Source organism: Nomascus leucogenys, chromosome 23, assembly GCF_006542625.1.
Source record: "Nomascus leucogenys isolate Asia chromosome 23, Asia_NLE_v1, whole genome shotgun sequence".
Classification (NCBI taxonomy): domain Eukaryota; kingdom Metazoa; phylum Chordata; class Mammalia; order Primates; family Hylobatidae; genus Nomascus; species Nomascus leucogenys.
Genome location: NC_044403.1, coordinates 32,162,562 through 32,181,817, shown reverse-complemented (window position 1 = coordinate 32,181,817; position 19,256 = coordinate 32,162,562). Strand labels below are relative to the sequence as shown.

Here is a 19,256-nt window from a genome sequence, read left to right as displayed (position 1 = left end):
ATCTCTTGAACCTGGGAGGCAGAGGTTGCACTGAGCCGAGATTGTGTCACTGCGCTCCAGCCTGGGTGACAGAGCGAGACTCCGTCTCAAGTATATACATATATGAATTGGAGTGTCGCTTTCAAAGCCTCTGACTGTTTTATCTCAACTTTCCAAGAAATACTTGCACATTGTCTACCTGCGTGGGAACTCACTTTTCCAGGGGATGTTCTGAATAGTCAGCTCTTCCATCTTCCACGTGCCCTGTAAAGTTTCTTAAGTATTGTAAAACTAATTCCATATGTTTGTATCTTTGATACCTTCAGCTGCATTTTATGTGCCTTTGCATTAAAAATATAATGACTCAGAGAAGTCACACCCCTGGTTTAGGAATAACAATCGGTTATTCAGAGTTAAGCTATTTTCACAGGGAAGATCCAGAAAATCGCCCTCTCCTCACCCATGAGTCTAATGGAGTTAGAAGGATGTGCGGTCCTTCTCCCCGCAGCGCTCTCATCATCCTCCTGATGTGGCCCACCCCTCCACCACCATGGGACACCTGGGGATTTGAATCCTGGGGTCACTTAGACCCTCTTTCCCAGGAATTTAAATCCTAAAGTCACTTAGACTGTCCTGGGAATTTGAATCCTAAGCAGAGACACACTGAGGTGTCTGGAGCCGGGTCATTGGGTTGCTGCTGAGATTCTTATCACTGCCACGGTTCCTGGCATTTCTGGGGCCCAGTTGTGTGGTTCTGTCTTTGATTCTGTGAGCTACTCTGTGGTCTTTCCCAAAATTACTCTTGGCCTGAATTAGGGAGGAGGAGAGAGCAGGGAGGCGGCCATGATGCTGACTGGAAGAAACTACAGATTAGGAAGGAGGAGAGGGCGGGGAGGCGGCCATGATGCTGACTGGAAGAAACTACAGATTAGGAGGAACGGGACGATGGCTGGAAAAACAGATAGGAAGGAGAGGGGGGAGGCGGCCATGATGCTGACTGGAAGAAACTACAGTGAAGGACCATTTTTACCGTCCTCTGTTTTCAGTTCCTGGTCCGTCACTTAGTGACATGGTCCTGCTACACAATCCCGGCATGCGGCTTGCTCACCACAGGGGTTCAAAACATTCAAAATGCCATGTTCAGTGGGATGATTCCACCGTCACACGTTGACGTTGCTGCAGTGTCAAATTGCACTAATTCCACATGCTCGCTCTAAGTCCCTGTACCGGCCTCACTTTGGACAGGCAGCCAACAGTTTGCAGACCTCTCTCGGCACTGAGCTGGAGCTTCTATGGGAGCAGGTAACTTAGCCTGTCTCTGAAGCTAGGGTGTGTTGGAACTGCTGATTTCCACGCAGGCTAGTGGACTAGGACTCCAGGTCCGCTCAGAAGTTCTTTTTTTTTTTTTTTTTTTTAACTTATTGGCTGGGATTGCCCCAACCTGACTCTGCTCACCTGCCACCCCTCCTCTTTCCACCCAAGGCTTCCCAGACTTTCTGCTTTCTCCATCAAACATGAGCTTTGCCCCCAAAGAAGAGAGCAGCCTGGCCTCCCTTGGCCTGCAGCACCTGCTCCTTGTGTGCAGTTTAAAAAAATACACCTTCCAAGAGCATGGCAAGCAAGGGCTCTGAGAGATATTTGCACACTCATGTTCACAGCAGCATTTTCCACAGTGGCAAGAGGTGGAAACAGCCCAAGTGTCTATGACAGATGAATGGATAACCAAAGTGTGGCCCATCCATACAATGGGATATTCAGCCTTCAAAAAGGAAGGAAATTCTGACACAAGCCACAACATGGGTGAATCTTGAGAACACGTGAAGTGAGAAAAGCCAGACACAAAAGGAAAAATATTGTATGATTCCACTGCTGTGAGGTCAAATTCTGCGAGTAGGTCAAATTCATAGAGACAGAAAGTAGAGTGGTGCTTGCCAGGCCCTGGGGGGAGGGAAATGGCAATTAGTGTTTAATGGGTACAGAGCTTCAGTTGGGCATGATGGGGAGGTTCCGGAGGTGGATGGTGGTGACAGTTGCACAATAGTGTGAATGTTCTTAATGCCATTAAACTGTACACTTTAAAATGGTTAACATGGGCCAGGCATGGTGGCTCACGTCTGTCATCTCAGCACTTTGAGAGGCCACAAAGGGAGGATCACTTGAGCCTAGGAGTTCAAGACCAGCCTGGGCAACAGAGAGACCCCTGTCTCCACCAAAAAAGAAAAAAAAAATTAGCCAGGCATGGTGGCACGCGCCTGTGGTCCCAGCTACCTGAGAGCTGAGGTGGGATGATTGCTTGAACCTGGGAGGTCAAGGCTGCAGTGAGCCGAGATTGAGCCACTGTACTCTGCACTCCAGCTGGGTGACAGAGGGAGACTCTGTTTAAAAAAAAAGGTTAAAATGGTAACTTTTATGTTACAGGTATTTTACTAAATACACACTCCCCCTAAAAATTAAATTTAAAAAAGAGAGAAAGCATTCCTTAAAGAAAGCACTTCCTTCGAGGCACCTTTGGACTGTGCCTTTGACATCTGTGCCATTGTGAGCGTCCACAGGGTGCTGGGACCGTCTTCAGCTGGTTGTTAATTTATCAATGTCAGGGCCAGTGTCTGTCACTTCATTCGGTCCCCAGCCCAGAATCGTGACCAGCAGATGCCTAATTGGTTCTAGCGTGATAAATATGCCAGGCCTCTCACTAAACCCTCCTTGTCCTTCCTTCATTCATTCACTCCACATGCATCGAATGCCTGATTTATATAGTGGGAATATAAAATCAGGCCCAGGCAATTTAATCCTTTTCTGAAGCGGGGATGTGTTGAAACTACTAATTTTAACTCATACAGTGAGAATCCAATAACAAACAAGACCTAGTTTCTGCCTGCATTGTACTAATTTTCAGCCCTTTTCTAGATTGGGCTCAGCTCGCATCCTCCCCGGAATACTCTACCTGCAGCTCACTTAATTCCAGCAGCTCACTTAATTCCAGCAGCTATGGCTAAGTACTGTGCTGTGGTGCATGAAGTCTTGGGCCAAGGATCAAAGGCCTCGGCTCTAGTCCGGTCCTTAGCACAGGCTTCCCTTTGACATTGAACAAATTAATTACCTTTTCTGCAGGTCTCTATGTCTCCATCAGCAAAATGGAAATGATTTATGGCATTGGGATAAAAATAAGAATAGACTAAGAATATGAGTCAGCTCTGGTAGAAAACATCGGATGGAGGCCGGGCGCAGTGGCTCATGCCTGTAATCCCAACCCTTTGGGAGGCTGAGACAGGTGGCTTACGAGGTCAGGAGTTCAAGACCAGCCTGGCCAAACAGGGAAACCCCGTCTGTACTAAAAATACAAAAAATTAGCTGAGCGTGGTGGCAGGCGCCTGTAATCCCAGCTACTCGGGAGACTGAGGTAGGAGAATTGCTTGAATCTGGGAGGTGGAGGTTGCAGTGAGCCGAGATTGTGCCATTGCACTCTAGCCCAGGCAACAGTGCAAGACTCCATCTCAGAAACAAAAACAAAAACAAAAAAACACACATCGGATAGACTATCCGTGGTGGGATGGTTGACTAAACCATACAACCCACTCCTCCACCCCGATGTGGTCTGACCTGAAGTTCCATTAAAATGATGTTTCATGGGGAGGAGGAAAGCAGATCCCCATATTCCTTTCTTGGAGAACAAAGTTACTGTCACACATGCCTTCCCCGTCCTATTTATCACTACCAAGGACAGGTTACAACAACTCAGTTTGACTTTGGCAAGTTATAATCATCAGACCTCGCAGATCTAGCAGCTGGCAACCCTCCAGATCAGATAATGTACCTTATTTGTTTTCAAGCCTGATGCAGAAAAGAGAAAGCACTTAAAAAGATACTTAAAAGAGTGTGTTTTTCCAAAAGGAGCCATCAGGTGGGGAGAGGGCAGGGTGGCTGTGGCTCCTGGCTGCTGGTCCCAAACCCAGTCCCTGTGTGGGCCTGGAAAACTTTTTTGGCCTCAGGGCCATACCTCTTTCTGCTTTCCTTGGATTCCATTGCTTTTGCATTCAACAAACAAAAGGGTCTGTGTAAGATACTTGTTAAGAGATGTAAAAAAAAAAAAAAAAAAAAGAAAAGAAAATAAACGAGTTAAATCTCAGCTCTGTTATCTAGATGTTGTAGTTCTTGGGCAGATGTGCACTCTCTTACCAGTCAGGACCTCAGTTTTCTCACCTGTAAAATGGGAATAATAATACCTACCAAAAGGATTGTTAGGAAGATTAAATGAGACCATTTATGTCAAGTGCTTAGCATGATGGCTGGCCTGCGCAAATGCACACTCGTTAGCTGTTGTGTTTATCCTCTGTTAAATGCATGTGGTGGGTTAAACTTGTGTTAAACCTGCCACTATCCTCTGTTGAGCTTGTTGGTGGGTTAAGTGGGTTAATGTATGGAGGAGGGCTTTGTAAACAGTATCGTTTCCCACCCAGGTCCCTTTTGGCATCTTACTGTAGTCAGCCTACAAGTCTAACCTCTTCATAAATAACACAATTTTATTTATTTATTTATGTATTTATTTATTGTTGTTGGGATGGAGTCTCACTCTGTCACCCGGGCTGGAGTGCAGTGGCGTGATCTCGGCTCACTACAACCCCTGCCTCCCGGGTTCAAGCGATTCTCCTGCCTCAGCCTCCCATGTAGCAGGGACTACAGGTGTGTGCCACCACGCCTGGCTAATTTTTTTTTTTTTTTTTTTTTGAGACAGAATTTCGCTCTGTCACCCAGGCTGGAGTGCAGTGGCTCGATCTCGGTTCACTGCAACCTCCACCTCCTGGGTTCAAGCGATTCTCCTGCCTCAGCCTCCCGAGTAGCTAGGATTACAGGTATGTGCCACCACGCCCCACTAATTTTTGTATTTTTAGCAGAGATGGGGTTTCACTATGTTGGTCAGGCTGGTCTCGAACTCCTGACCTCCGGTCATCCGCCCACCTCGCCCTCCCAAAATGCTGGGATTACAGGCGTGAGCCACTGTGCCTGGCCAATAACACAGTTATCATCCAGTATTTCCCATGTCTCTCCTGTCTCCGTTGCTGGGGAGGTGATGCTCTCTTTTCTCCTTTCCAAAGCCACACTCCTGACTGTATTCTTCTCCTCTCCCACTCTTCTTCCAGTCTTCAGTTTTTTCATTCAGCTTCCTTCTGTTTGTTTCTATAAGGTGTGTGTCCCTGCAGGCCCTCCAACTATGGAAATTGCCTCCCTGCTCAAGTCAGGGTGGAGTTACTTCCGCCAAGCTGGGAAGAGTTCCTGCTCCCTCCTTCCACCTGGAAAGGAATAGGAGGAAGAGCACAGGCTTTTGACTAGCTACGGGGCTACTGTCCCACTGTGGCCCTAAACCGTTCAGAGCTTCCCTGGGCAATGGTAAACATTGAGGTGAGTTCTGGAGATGTTTCTGCTGAAACTACTCCATTGCCATCTTACAGAGTCAGGGTTTTCCTACAGCTCTGTTGCTTTTCCTGGACCCTTTAGGACACTGAAGACCAGTTTTCCAATCCCAGAAAATGTTTGCAGAACATTCTGCCCGAGGTTCCTGCAGGCCTAAGAAACGGTTAACCCTGATGTCTAATGAGTGTCTGCTTGTTTGCATAATGCAGAACTGGCTTGTGTGTGCCCTGTATGGGGGCATGAGTATGTGTGCCAGAGCACATCCACACGTCCATGGATGTCCGTCCTAACTGCACCTAGGGAAGGGTGGAGCTGAATGTGTCCATTGGTACTTTTCTGTATATCACAGCGGTTAGCAGAGGATGAAGTACAGCACACAACAGGTACTCAGTAAATGCCTGCTGATGGTTGATGCATTGACTCATTTGCTCATTCTTTCTCAGCCTGCTGATCGCTTACTCCTGACCACCACTAAACTTCCCCTTTGAAAGACTCCAGGAAGGAAAAGGATTGCCCCACATCTTCCCTCTGCGTGCAGAAACTTATCCTGTCCCAGGCCAGAAAGAAGATGGGAATAGACAAGCCTAGCGGGTTCAGAAAAGTCAGTACTGATCTGAGGGATCCTGGAAACACCTCTGTGGCCCTTCTCTGGGTCCATGGGCTCTGGCCAGTCTTAGAAGTCCCGGACCCTATTACGTCTAGACTTTCCTAAATCACCCCATTGTATCAAGAGTCTTAAGTCAAAATTCCCCTTCACAGGACTGCGTTTGTGGCTGTAATTGTTACAACACTTACTACTAAATGGGCCCTTAATGTTGTAGGTGTTTGGTTTTTTTTTTTTTGTAATGATGATGATGATAATGATGATATATATTAGAGGTGACCCCATGGCCTGGCTAAACCTTCTGTGGCCTCTTCTAATCAAATTCATGGCTTGGGGAATGGATATTAACTGAGCTGGGCTGGGTCCAGACAGACTCCACATTCCCAGAGCAGCGGCAGCAGAATAGAAAGGGCATCTGCCCCCTCTTCCTACCTCCTCTCCTTATCTGCCCCCTTGGTTTTAGACTTTGTGTTTTTGTCTTTTGTTTGTTTGTTTGTTTTTGAGATAGAGTCTTCCTCTGTCACCCAGGCTGGAGTGCAGTTGTACACTTGTGGCTCACTGCAGCCTCACCTCCTAGGTTCAATCCCCCCGAGTAGCTGGGAACACAGGTGCGCACCACCACACCCAGCTAGTTTTTTTTTTGTTTGTTTTTAAGAAATGGGGTTTTGCCATGTTGTCCAGGCTGGTCTCGAACTCTTGAGCTCTAGCAATCCTTCACCCTCCACCTCCCAAAGTGCTGGGATTACAGATGTGAGCCACCCCACCCGGCTGGTTTTATGCTTTAATGTGGATGTTTGTTTGGGTGAGTAGGAAGCACTGACAGCAGGGCAGAAATACCTGGCACAGGCTCAGATGCCCTCTCGTGGGCCCCCTTTAGGTGGCACCCAGTGGGGCAGTAGGTACAGTCCCTTGTGCCTGTAGCTTGCAAACCTCAGCCTGCCTGCAGCCACAGCCATTTCAGTAGCTCAGGTGCTAGCTTGGCAGGAAGCTGGGGGAAAGCACAGCTGGCTGTTCTTCAGGTTCCTGGCCCTGGCTGTGAGCATCAGCAGGCTCAGGGCAGGGTCGGGGAAGAGGCTTATCACGGCCCCACCCATATCCATCTGCTCATCTAGAGGAACTGGGAGGCCTTAGGATTGCACCTTTCTGCTGCTCCTCACTTGCCCCCCACCATGCACACCTGTGCCGGGAGGGAGCATGAGATGGGGCCAGGGGCAGTGTCTGCTTGCAGACACACAGCTGGGTGGCTTACGTGGAGAAGGAAGAGCTTGGGAGCCAGGAAGAGGGGAGCAGGCTCACACTCAAATGCTCTCATGTCCAATTCTCCAGCTGTTTGGGACTATGGGACAATAGAGTTGAGTCTCCACACTCTCCCTTGCATTTTGGGGGCTTATATGGAGAGATGTTAGTCAAATGAGAGAGAATAAGGAAATGGTCTGGGGGTGTGTGTGTGTGAAGTGTGGGTGGGTGGGTGAGTAGGAGGTCATTGGAGAGGGGATAGGGGAACAGGGTAGCTGGTGACTCAGTGGGTTCCTGACACCAGGTGATAAGATGGTGATAGTGGAGGCAGACACAAATTCTCAAGCACATTCAATATAGAGTAGTGGAATTTAGTACACAGGTTTTTGTCCTGGGTTCAAATACTGGCTTGGTCACCTACTGCCTATGTGACTTTTGGCAAGAATTTTAACCTCTAAGGCTTCTTTTCCAGTTTATTTTATTAATTTTTAATTTTTAAATGTTTTTAGAGATGGGGTCTCATTATATTGCCCAGGCTGGAGTGCAGTGGCAATTCACAGGTGCAGTCATAACACACCACAGCCCAAACTCCTGGGCTCAAGCCATCCTCCCACCTCAGCCTCCTGAGTAGCTGAGATTACAGGTGTGAGCCACTGCACCCAGCCGGTTTATTAGATTAAATAAAACACCCGATGTTTCATTTAATATAAATATAACAGGCATATGTATGTATATATAAATGCCTAACGCATAAGTGTTAACCATTACTGTTGTATTACTAATAATTTTTCTTGCATCAAGTTCCCTGGGGCATCATGGACTAGAAAGGATAGGTTTAGCCACACACCCTGGCTCTGCCATTGGAGCATCGGGTTTGCCTTAGGGACTCCCTCCCAGGTGACAGGCCCCTGGCTTCACCCCTGACTCTGTGCCACTTCAGATTTCTGGTGGGGTTCAGGCCCTGCTGGCTTCTAGCCTTAGCAGCTTTGTCCTGCTGAGGACATGTGACTGGTCCCACGTGCTCTCCAAGGACAGAGCCGCAGCCCCTGCTTTTCCATCCCAGGACTCAGTGCTGGTTCCTGGCATTTGTGGAACTGCACCCTGGATGTCATGGCCTCTTGTTCATTCCCTTGACAACCTCCTGCTGTCTAGTGGGAGAAGGGCTGTGTTTCTGTTCAGCTCCTCTGGATTTCGTCACCGTTTCTCATTGCAGTTTGAGTGTCTGGTGACAGTTCTCTCTCCAGACTCTGGGGCTTCTTCGCCAATCATCTACGTTCACCCTGGATCTTCAGGTCCTTTGCATGTGGTGGTGTACATGGAACCAGCTCCCAGGCCTCTCCTTCTCCCTCGTTTTCCTAGGGCCCTGGTAGGGCCCGTCCTTCCCCTCTTGCATACCCTTGCCCAGGGGCAAGCCCTTTCTAATGGAGCCCTGCCCCAAAAGAGCTTCAGAAAGACCTTTCTGCATCTCTGCCTGCAGGTGCTACCCCCACACCCACTGCTTCCACTTCTTTTTCGGGCTTACTCTCAGCCCCACCTCTCCTGCTGGCGTTCATGAGTTGCTTCCAGGTTCCCTGCTGATATGGGGAGCTTGCTTTTGGTTGGGGTCGGGGTTAACCCTTTAGCTCCACTGTTTACCCCCTTGTGATGGACTTGCACCATCCACTGGGTTGAGCAGTCTCCACCCAGTTACATCTGTAGGCGGGTAAAGTTCATGTCCACATGAGCAAGCAATAAGATGTGGGAGTGATGGGTGAGGTGAATCTAACTCATTTGGGGCCGATGATACTACTCCCAGCGTAGGTCAGCAGATGATTTGAACAGATTCTGGAGATATATATTGGGCTCCGTTGCCATTTACCATGAAGTGGTATGTGTGCACATGGCACATTATCTGCCCCTTTACACAGTGAAATGAAACTCTTAGCATAGTGCCTTGCATATAATAAGCGCTCGGTAAAGGTTAGCTGCTATGAATATTGCCAGTATTACAACTACTTAGGAGCAAAAGCAATACATCTTGCCATGTACCTTGTAAAATGCCCTGTTGGGCATTGGCAGAAGTTTGAGCATTGCTATGTCTTAGGCTGATTTAGGGAAGATTTTCCTGTCATGGGCCATGGCCCTGGCCCTGGCGTGTTATGGGTCAGCTAGTTAGTCCCGGATCTTTATTAACAGGGTTTAGGATTTATACTTACATGAGAACTTAGTGTGAATTTTTTGCCTGCTAAGTTGAAAGTGCTTTGAAGGGTTTTAGCCCTGGAGTGGAGTGGGGAGGCTCAGGCCTGCAGTTCCAGCACAGAATCTGTAACACCAATGCCAGCCTGGGCAGCGAGAGACTTCCTTTCTCTTGGGTATGAATCAGACAAGGTGTCAGGAGAAATAATTGTGAGTTCCAGATCTGCAGCATCATGACTAATAATGCAAATAATAAGCTGCCGTGTGTTAAGGGCTTATTATGTTCTGGGTAATAAATCCTCGACATGGATTATCCTATTCACTGCGTGGCCTTGAACGGATGACTTTGCCTTTCTGTTTCTGTTTCTTCATCTCTAAAATGGAGAGGACAATACCTAACAGGGAGGTTGAGAAGAGCTAATGAAATAACATATGCGAGAGTCTTAGAAAAAAGCACAAGGGGATGTATGCGTGCCATATTTTTACCAACGAGAAAGATGGTAATCTTCAGGCCTTTGAAGAGTGTGCATTGCACAGAGGAGGGATGTTGGCAAAGCTCTGGCTGATGGTGAATTCGATAGCCCAGCTTTGTGAGGGAATATGAGGCCCACGGTGGTGCTTCATGTGTCACCTGAGATTGGGGTGTCTGTCTCCTGGCACAAATGTGACACCTGTTGCAGCAGAAACAGGCCCTGGCAGCTGGCGCTCTGGGAGGAGAGGTCTGGCTGGGAGCAGGAGGAGTTCGCTTACCAGAGGGTAAGTGACAAATGTCAGTAGTTAAATCAGCACATTTTTCAGCTCACATTCCCCCAGGGGGGCTAAGCAATGCCTGGTTATTCACTGGCAGGATTAACACAGAGGCAAGGATACGGGAAGAGGAAATACCCCAATGCACAGCAGGCGCCTGACACCTGAGGTGCTTAGTGAATAGTTATGGGGGATGCGGGAGGGTGGGGGGCAAAGAGCAACACTGTGAAACAAAGAGGGGGTGTTACCTTTTGCCATATGCTGCCACTGCTGGCCCACTGCTTACTACTCTGGTCAATAACATGGAGAAGGCTGAGCACGGTGGCTCACATCTGTAATCCCAGCACTTTGGGAGGCTGAAGTGGGAGAATCACTTGATCCCAGGAGTTCAAGACCAACCTGGACAACATAGAAAGACTCCATCTCTAAAATTTTTTTTTTTTTGAGACGGAGTCTGGCCCCGTCGCCCAGGCTGGAGTGCAGCGGCGCAATCTCGGCTCACTGCAAGCTCCGCCTCCCGGGTTCACGCCATTCTCCTGCCTCAGCCTCCTGAGTAGCTGGGACTACAGGCTCCCGCCACCACGCCCGGCTAATTTTTTTGTATTTTTAGTAGAGACAGGGTTTCACCGTGGTCTCGATCTCCCGACCTCGTGATCCACCTGCCTCGGCCTCCCAAAGTGCTGGGATTACAAGCGTGAGCCACCGCGCCCGGCCCAAATTTTTTTTTTAATTAACCAACTATGGTGGCATGCACCTGTAGTCCTAGCTACTCAGGAGGCTAAGATGGGAGGATTGCTTGAGCTTAGGAGGTCGAGGCTTCAGTAAGCTATGACTGTACCACTGCATTCCAGCCTGGGTCATCCTGTCTCTTAAAAAAAAAAGAAAAATAAAAAAAGAAGCATAGAGAGAAAAGAGTCAGAGAGATACTGAGTATTTTTTAAAGGAGTTGAAACTCATATCTTCCAAATCCCAAATCCAAAACCTCAAACTCAGAAATTTTTAGGAAGAAAACATTTATTGGGTACTAAGATACCGCACTAGGTCTGGCCCACATAATTTAATCTTCACAGCAGTCCCTGTGGGGCAGGTGTTTTTATTTCCACCATTCAGATGAAGAAACCAGGGCCAAAGAAGTTAAATTGTTCAAGCAGTCACAGTTTATAAGTGGTAGATATACAATTAGATGTTTATTTTTTATGATTTTTGTTTTAAAAAAAAGGGGGGGTCTTGTTATGTTGCCCATATGTTGCTAGTCTCAAACTCCTGGGCTCAAGTGATCCTGCTGCCTTGGCCTCCAAAGTGCTGGGATTCCAGGCATGAGCCACCACGCCAGGCCACGATTAGATCTTTCTGACTCAGAAGGCTTATTTGTCTTCCTACTCTATCATGAGGCCTGCAAAGGAATTTTCCTACTCCTTAAATCCGTGAGGGTTGGGCTGTTGACTATCCCAAGTTTGATGTATCTCACAGCCACCTAGACTCACCTGTTACCCAGGGGCAAGACCTGACTGGGTTTAACTTCACTGAATTTCCTACTTGTAATCCACTCACCTCCCTAAATGGATTTGTCTTTGGTCACTGAGAGAGCTGCCTCTTACCTTCTGTTAAAGAGAAACAGAACTGCACACTAGTTACAGGTCGTGAAGATGGATTTTATTGAGTACTGCTGCAACACCGGAGAGAGGCTTCAGGACAGAACTGAGCTCAACTCTGAATACAGCAGTGATGACTGGGGATTTATAGCCAACCAGCAGAGTTGAGGGGTCAGTGGTTGGAAAACGACTGAGACATCAAGAATGGAGGGATTCTTGCTGAACTGGCCTAATGGGACTCTTGCTAAAGGCAAGGGTGGGAGATGAGAAGCTTGGTCAGATGTCAGGGGCTGGCGGGTTCTGCTAAACTGACCTAGCAGAATTCTTGCTGAAAACTGGACTAGGTAGGCCCAGGACAGGGCCCAAGGATGAGGTCTTGTAAAAAAGAGTGCTCAGAGGAGCATCTAAGGTTTCGTCAAGGAGAGAGTCCTTGTCACTTCCCAGCAGATGCCAGGACAAGGGCAGCTGAAGACCCGTAATGCTAGTTCGTTGTGAGGGTAAGTCATCTCCCCTTGGTGTGACTCCCAACGTCAAGGACTTTGGCTGAGCTGAAGACCATCTTGGAGAATGAATGTGCACCTGAGACGCACTGTAACTCCCACTGATGGGGCAGGCAGCATTTCCTGGGTATTTCCCCACAAGCTTCTCTTGAGTAAGAAGTTTTTAGTCATAAGAGTGAAGATGACCCAGTCATTCAGATGCAGGAGCAAGGCAGGGCCCGTCCTCCCCCTCCCCACAGTGTAACTCGTGTCACCTAGGCACGCCTGAACCCACAACTGCTAGCCAGCAGATCCTCGGGGCTGGGAAGGGATGAGCTCTTGCTTTAGATCATGTGTTTGGGTTGGGATTAGCAGATGAACAAGCAGTTTTCCCCTGAGCTCATCCAGAAATGGAGGGTATAGTCTGGGAGCATTCTTTCTCTTTCTTGCTCACTCCTCATATTTTCACATCACTTCAGTGGCCCCAGCATCCTGCTTCCCCAGAACACACCCCTGCCCTGAACTCGCCAGACCTCTTCCTGCCAGCTGGGCCAGCCTGGAAACAGGAGAGACCTTGATGGCAGAGGGATAAAGCTGCAGGGACTCCTGCAACCATAACATGAGTGGAGGGTTAACGTCTGCAGAAACCCACAGACAGATCCCCTGCTGAGGCCTCTGCGCCGGCACTCCTCAAAGTCTATGCCAGAAGGTGTCTGCAGGAGAAAATGTGGGCAGAATGAGAAAACCTGGGCCTGTGAGACAGGGGAGCTCTCTGTTCTAATCCTGGCTGCGGATCAACCAGCTCTGTGACTTTAAACTCTGAGCGCTTTCTGCATCTGTAAAATGGGGTAATGGAGCTGGCCTCTCAGGAGATTCTTAGAAGGTTTGGATGAAATCACGCCTGTGGGACACTCAGTAAGCACAAAAGGGCCCACACAAAGCATAATCATGTAAGAAAAGCATTCTCACCCCACACCTGCATGCCAGCGTGCAGCCCCTGATCCCACCCCCTCCCCAGGCCTGTTACAGAAGCACTCGTGCATAGCGTGGGTGGCCACCTTTGGTGAAGCCCTTATTCGTGGGTGGTGCTCTGTGTTCTGTGTCTGCGTGGCTGTCTGTGTCTCTGCTGGTGCTCACATATGGGTTGCTGTGACACTTCTGCCTACTGTCGACTCTTGGCTCCCAGGGGTCGGGAACTGTCAGGCTAATTCCTTCCAAGCAGTGCCCACCACAGCATCCTGGGGGCATCATGGTGAAGCTGTTGGAGGGAAAGGGGAGGCTCAGTGGAAATCCGTTGCACACGGGGCTCCTAGTCTTAGCCTTGCCACTACTGGCTAAGTGAGTCTTCATCAGCCATTTGACCAGTCTGGGTCCCATTTTTCTCACTTGAAGTGAGGACGAGATGATCTGGAAAGCCTCTTTAGCTTTCAGTGGTCTATGGTTCTGGTTTGTGACTAACAGTGGTTTGGTTCCACTTATTCAAAGCTCAGCAATTTCGTTTGAGATGGGAGTCCCAGCCCTCGGGAGTGTCAGCAGTGGCGGACTGATTCTCCCCGGCCCTCACCCTCGTGCAGCCCCTTGCCTCCTGACTTGTGAATGCGCGTGCACCCTGCAGTTTCCTGTTCCCTCCCTCCCTCTCGCCATGGTTTGGCTTTTTGCCTTCCCAGGTGTGTGTAAGCCGACCTGGTCCAGAGCCTTCAGAGTACAGACAGCATCAGCCACATGGAGCCTCCCAGTGACTCCAGTAATAGCAGGGCCTCTAATCTTGTATCTCCAGTGGTTTATACATTTGTTTGACAGACACCACATCGCAGGCCCACTCTTTCCTGCCTCTCTCAGCTCTGGCTCCATCCAGCAACCCAGTGATCAATGGTAGGGGGTCCCCACCCATTAGTAAGCCCCTGCTGTTCCCTGGGCTCAGGGCACAGGGACTGAACAGGAAGGGAAGAATGTACTGCCTGTCCCGACCATCTCTCCACAGCAGCTCTTGGGATAAACTGGCCTCCAGCAGGGGGAGAACGAGCTGGTAGTGGGAGGCCCGTGGTCTATGCTCACCTGGACTGGCTCCTTCTCTGGTTACTGGAAGGCGGTGACTGCTGATGGGATGTAAGCTCATCTCCTCTCTCTGCCCTGTGGACCTTGGCCAATCCGCAGCTATCTCCTGCCCCCAGCCCAGCCCTCTTCCCACCCACCCTCTGAAGAGAGGTGAGAAGGGAAGACGGTTCCCTCCATTAACCTCCCAAATCTTTTAGGTGTATGAGGTTTCCAGATTACGCTGACCGGAGGGCTTCTCTCTTCCCCTTCCACAGGGTACGGCAGCTGGAGAGAACTGGCCAAGGCTCTGGCCAGCAGGAACATTCCAGCTGTGGATCCACACCTCCAGTTCTACCATCCCCAGAGGCTGAGCCTCCAGGTAGGTGACCAGCCAGTCCATTGTCCCTGCTGATGCCTTAACAAAGGTCCTCAGGTGCTCTGCCCAGTTGCCTTAAGGGTAACCTCTGCTACTCTGGGAGGAGAGGCAGAGGATAAACAGCCTCCAGAATCCTAGTCTGGCCTCAGGACCTCCTAGCTGAGCCATAGAGATGTCCATCCAGCCTCCTCAAAGCCAGTGAAAGGAAACTTTTACTGGGGCTGCCACTGGGCCTGGTTTTCTGGTGTCTGCCCTTGTCCCCTAGAACCACTGCCAGAACCACTCCGGCCTGTGACCTCCATCACCAATGGCATGTGGTGCCTCTCACTAGGGTGAGGGCTGGGCTGTGCTGTGCTTGCTGCTGAGATCAGAGGTGACGAGGTGGATGGACACCCCTCCCTGCCCGTAGCTGGGAGTACAGACTTGTAGTGGAGCATTTCCCTGTAGTGTTTCTTGAACCAATGGTCCCTAAGGAGGCAGATTAGAGAAGCTGGGGTCTAATTCATTCAGGAGCTCCAAGGCTGAGCCTAGAACAGACATGGATCCCAGAGCTGGACCAGAGCCAAACTGAACCTGTGGACCTGCATGATAGGGTTTGGGGGTGTCCCCACTTGTTGGAACCCAAATCTAGAGACCTGGGGGATAAGGAGGAAGAGGGAGCCGAGGTCCCTGCCCTCAAGAGGTCCTGACCTAATGAGGGTAAACTGTTTTCCCATATGGGGAAGACAGAAAATTCAGAAAAGTGAAGGAACCTGAGGAGCATGCACTGATGAAACTATGGAGATGGATTCCCAGGGACACAGTGTGAATGACAGATGGCAGCGTGCTCTGAGCCGACGCCTCCTGGGAGCAGGCACCGTGCCCCCTGTCCTGCCCATAGCTTCTCATCGTAATATTCCTACCAAGTTCATTCTTCATTCTTCCCCTAGGACCATGACATTGACCAAGGTGGGAGCAGTAACAGCAGCTACTTGAAGTGGAACAAGCCTGTCCCCTGGCTCTCAGAGGTAAGGGACTTTCTACTGTACCTGCTCTTTGAGAGAGCTAAAAAATAATTTTTATGGATAATTCCAGAGATCACAGAAAACTTTCTACTAGTGAATTTAAAAAATTTTTAAATTATTTATTTAGTTAGTTTTTTGTTGTTGTTTTTAGAGAAGGGGTCTCACTATGTCGGCCAGGCTAGTCTCAAACTTCTGGGCTCAAGCGATCCTCCAGCTTCAGCCTCCTGACTAGCTGGGATTACAGGTGGGCATCACTACACCCAGCTTAGTGGTTTCATGAAAATTTTTCACTCCGAGCGTTCCAGGTCGATTCAATTTCTCTTTAGAGAAGGAACAATCACATTTGCCCAAGGCCTACCGTGCGGCAGGCTTTGTGGATCATGTCATCTCAGCTTTGCGATCCTGTGGCATAGTATCATTATCCTCATTTTATAGGTGGAAAAACAAGGCTCAGGAAAGCTACAAGACTTTCATGGCCATGCCAATCCCCAGTCTTAAAGATAAGCATCTCAAACTGTCTTTCTTGGGCCACTATCTTAAATCCCACAAGATACTCCAGGAAGAAAAGAGTCCATTGTTAAATAAGCTTTTAAAACTATGATATACTACTTTGCCTTCCTGGAAATGTACATTAGCAGATGAAAGAGTATGAGAAGTTCTGCAGCCATCTGTTTAACTTGGTGTAGCTCAGCATGCCGCAAACTGAATTGCTTTTTTCCATGAAATGCCTGTTATACTCTATGAAACTAGCGCTCGAGGTTTCATAGAAATGCTGTAAGGAACATGCATTGGGAAACTCTGCTTTAGAAAACTTACAGGAAGCAGTTAAATGTGAATAAAAGTTATCAGAACCCTCATAATACCTTTCATTTTTACAGGCTTTGATGGATTGTGTTTCTTCTTTTGCCTTTTTGTTTTTTAGAGACAGGGTCTTGCCCTGTTTCCCAGGCTGGAGTGCAGTGACACAATCATAGTTCACTGCAGCTTGAACTGCTGAGTAGCTAGGACTACAGGGGCGCACCACCGTTGCCTGGCTAATTTTTAAAAAAAATTTTGTAGAGACAGGGTCTCACTATATTGCCGAGGCTGACCTCAAACTCCTGGCCTCAAGCAATCCTCCTGCCTTGGCCTCCCAAAGTGCTGAGATTACAGGCGTGAGCCACCATCTTGGCCCCAGATTCTTTTTCTTTTGGTGGAGAAACTGAGGCTCAAGGAAGTTGATTAACATACACAAGATTACCTTGAGTAAATAAATCCTTACGCCAAGATTTCCGAGTAGCACGGTGCTTTGGGGATGAAAATGTGAGTTTCCTATTTTACGACTTGTTTAGAACCCAGGGTCTTTAGTCTCGAGGCCCTGCAGACACAGATTACTTTTCTTGGCTGGGTGGTGCTGGCTAGCTCATTGTCTCCATCCATCCCTATCATAGATTGAGCTCTTCAGCCTGGGGGTTTTATTTCCAATCCACCCACTTGCTCTGGTGCAGGAGTGAAGGAGGCAGTATTGTACTGAATGTGACGTTAGTTATCCACACTGAAACTACCTCCTTTTAAAGCCCTGGGAGAGGATGGATTACAATGCCGGCACACCTGCACTAGATGACATCACCAGGTAATTATGCCCCTCCCTACCTGGAGATAGCACTTTGAAAAGAACTTGCTTTACAGATCATTTGGTCTGGTGATCCAGCCTTCACTCCTTTAAGGATAGCTTGGATCCTTTTTCTTAATAAACCAATTATTTTGAAAGCTTATAGCGCCATAACATTCTGCATTTATTAATAATTTATCCACTTGTTTTTGCCAATCAAGGACATATGTATAAACATATAATGAAACAAAAACAGTGAACAAATAGTAAATAGTGATCAAAATTTGGGCTGGGCTTGGTGGCTCAAGCCTGGAATCCTAGAACTTTGGGAAGCCGAGGTGGGAGGATTGCTTGAGCCCAGGAATTCCAGACCAGCCTGGGCAACATGGTGAGACCTTGTCTCTACAAATAATAATAAAAAAATAGCTAGCCATGGTTATGCACGCCTGTGGTCCCAGCTACTTGGGGGGCTGATTGCTTGAGTGTAGGCAGTTAAGGCTTCAGTGAGCTGAGATCGTGCCACTGCACTCCAGCCTGAGTGACAGAGAGGACCCCCATCTCAAAAAACAAAACAAAACAAAAAATATTGGCTATTTTAATAAGCGTGTATGGCCTTTTGGTGGTAAATGACTGATTTCCATTTTTGAATATTAAAAATAGCTTACAAAATCTTCATTACAGTCTTCATGGATGTTCAGGGGTTCACTGATCCAATCCTCTTATTTTATCAATGAGGAGAACAAGGAAGGGAGGTCCTGGAGAGGCCAGACCACACAGCAGTCACACAGCTGCATCACGGTGCCAGCTGGCTTCCAGCCCAGCCCTGCGGTCTCTCCACATTCTGAGGACTTCTGTTCCCATCCCCTTGCCTGTCCTTGGCCAGCAGGTGAATAATACAGGTCATTTATTGAGCATCTACTACTGTCCAGGAGCTGTCAGGTTGTTCTGTTATCCCTCTTCCAGATAATGGCTCAGAGAGGTCAGCTCAGGGTCACAGAGTTACTGCAGGGCCCTGCTGTAAAGGTAGCAAGGGCAGGAGATGAGAAAGATGACAATGGCGTCCTCTTTCACTGTTTCCCTGCCCCGGGCTTTGGCTGGCAGCCCAGGGTCTCTGAGGCCAGAAGTCACTCTGGAGACTCAGCAGCCTCAGACGTTTTACGTGGTACACCAGGGGCTGACTGATCAGACTGGATGACTAGGGGCCTGGGCTTCACGGAGTGACTGTTTCAAAACTTGTTCACACTGACACTGATCACAAGACACTCATGAATAAACCCCAGTGCCCATCTGTTCATGTATTGGTAAATACACTGCTCCATTCACCAAAATGCCATGTCTGCTAGCCAGGCCACTCCCCAAACCCAAAATAGTTACAAGAAAGAAATTTGGTGAGTACAAAGTCAGATCAAAGCAAGTGAGATCAGAGTTCTCGTGGGTTGTTCACACAGGCTTTGAGAAGGCAGTGTCTCTCTTTTGTGGACAGAGCTGTGACACAGAGTCCTTCCTGTTCTCAGCCTTTCCTTTAAAACAAAACAAAACAAAACAGCTTTATTGAACTGTAATTCACATACCATACACTTCACCCGTTTAAAGTGTACAATTCAAGGCTGGGTGTGGTGGCTCACACCTGTAACCCCAGCACTTTGGGAGGCCAAGACGAGAGGATCACTTGAGGCCAGGAGTTTGAGACCACCCTGGACAACATAGGGAGACCCCATTTCTACTAAATACAAAAATGAGCCAGGTGTAGTGCCATGTACCTGTAGTTACAGCTACTTGGGCAGCTAAGGAAAAAGGATTGCTTGAGGCCAGGAGTTTGAGGCTGCAGAGAACCATGATTGTGCCACTGCACTCCAGCCTGGGCAACGGAGTGAGACCCTGACCTTAAAAATAAAATAAAATAAAATAAAATAGATCGAGTACCTTGAAACTCTGAACAGGACATAGGAGTTCCTGGTGAGTAGGAACCGGTGACCTGATCACCCTGCTGTGTTCCTCCGGGGGAGGCCCCACTGCCCCATGAGTTAAAA

General features: G+C 48.5%; 1 protein-coding gene across 3 annotated transcripts in view; it reads left to right on the top strand.

Moving 5' to 3' along the window:
• B4GALNT3 (beta-1,4-N-acetyl-galactosaminyltransferase 3) overlaps positions 1 to 19,256 on the top strand; it is a 101,037-nt gene that overhangs the window by 60,029 nt on the left and 21,752 nt on the right. For all 3 annotated transcript variants that reach the window (XR_004028356.1, XM_030805010.1, XM_030805009.1), the window contains exons 2-3: positions 14,531 to 14,634; positions 15,561 to 15,638. Coding sequence is in view for 2 of the 3 variants with exons in the window: in XM_030805010.1 (XP_030660870.1) it covers positions 14,531 to 14,634; positions 15,561 to 15,638 (182 nt within the window). In the remaining variant the exon portion in view is untranslated. The remainder of the gene's footprint in view (positions 1 to 14,530; positions 14,635 to 15,560; positions 15,639 to 19,256) is intronic.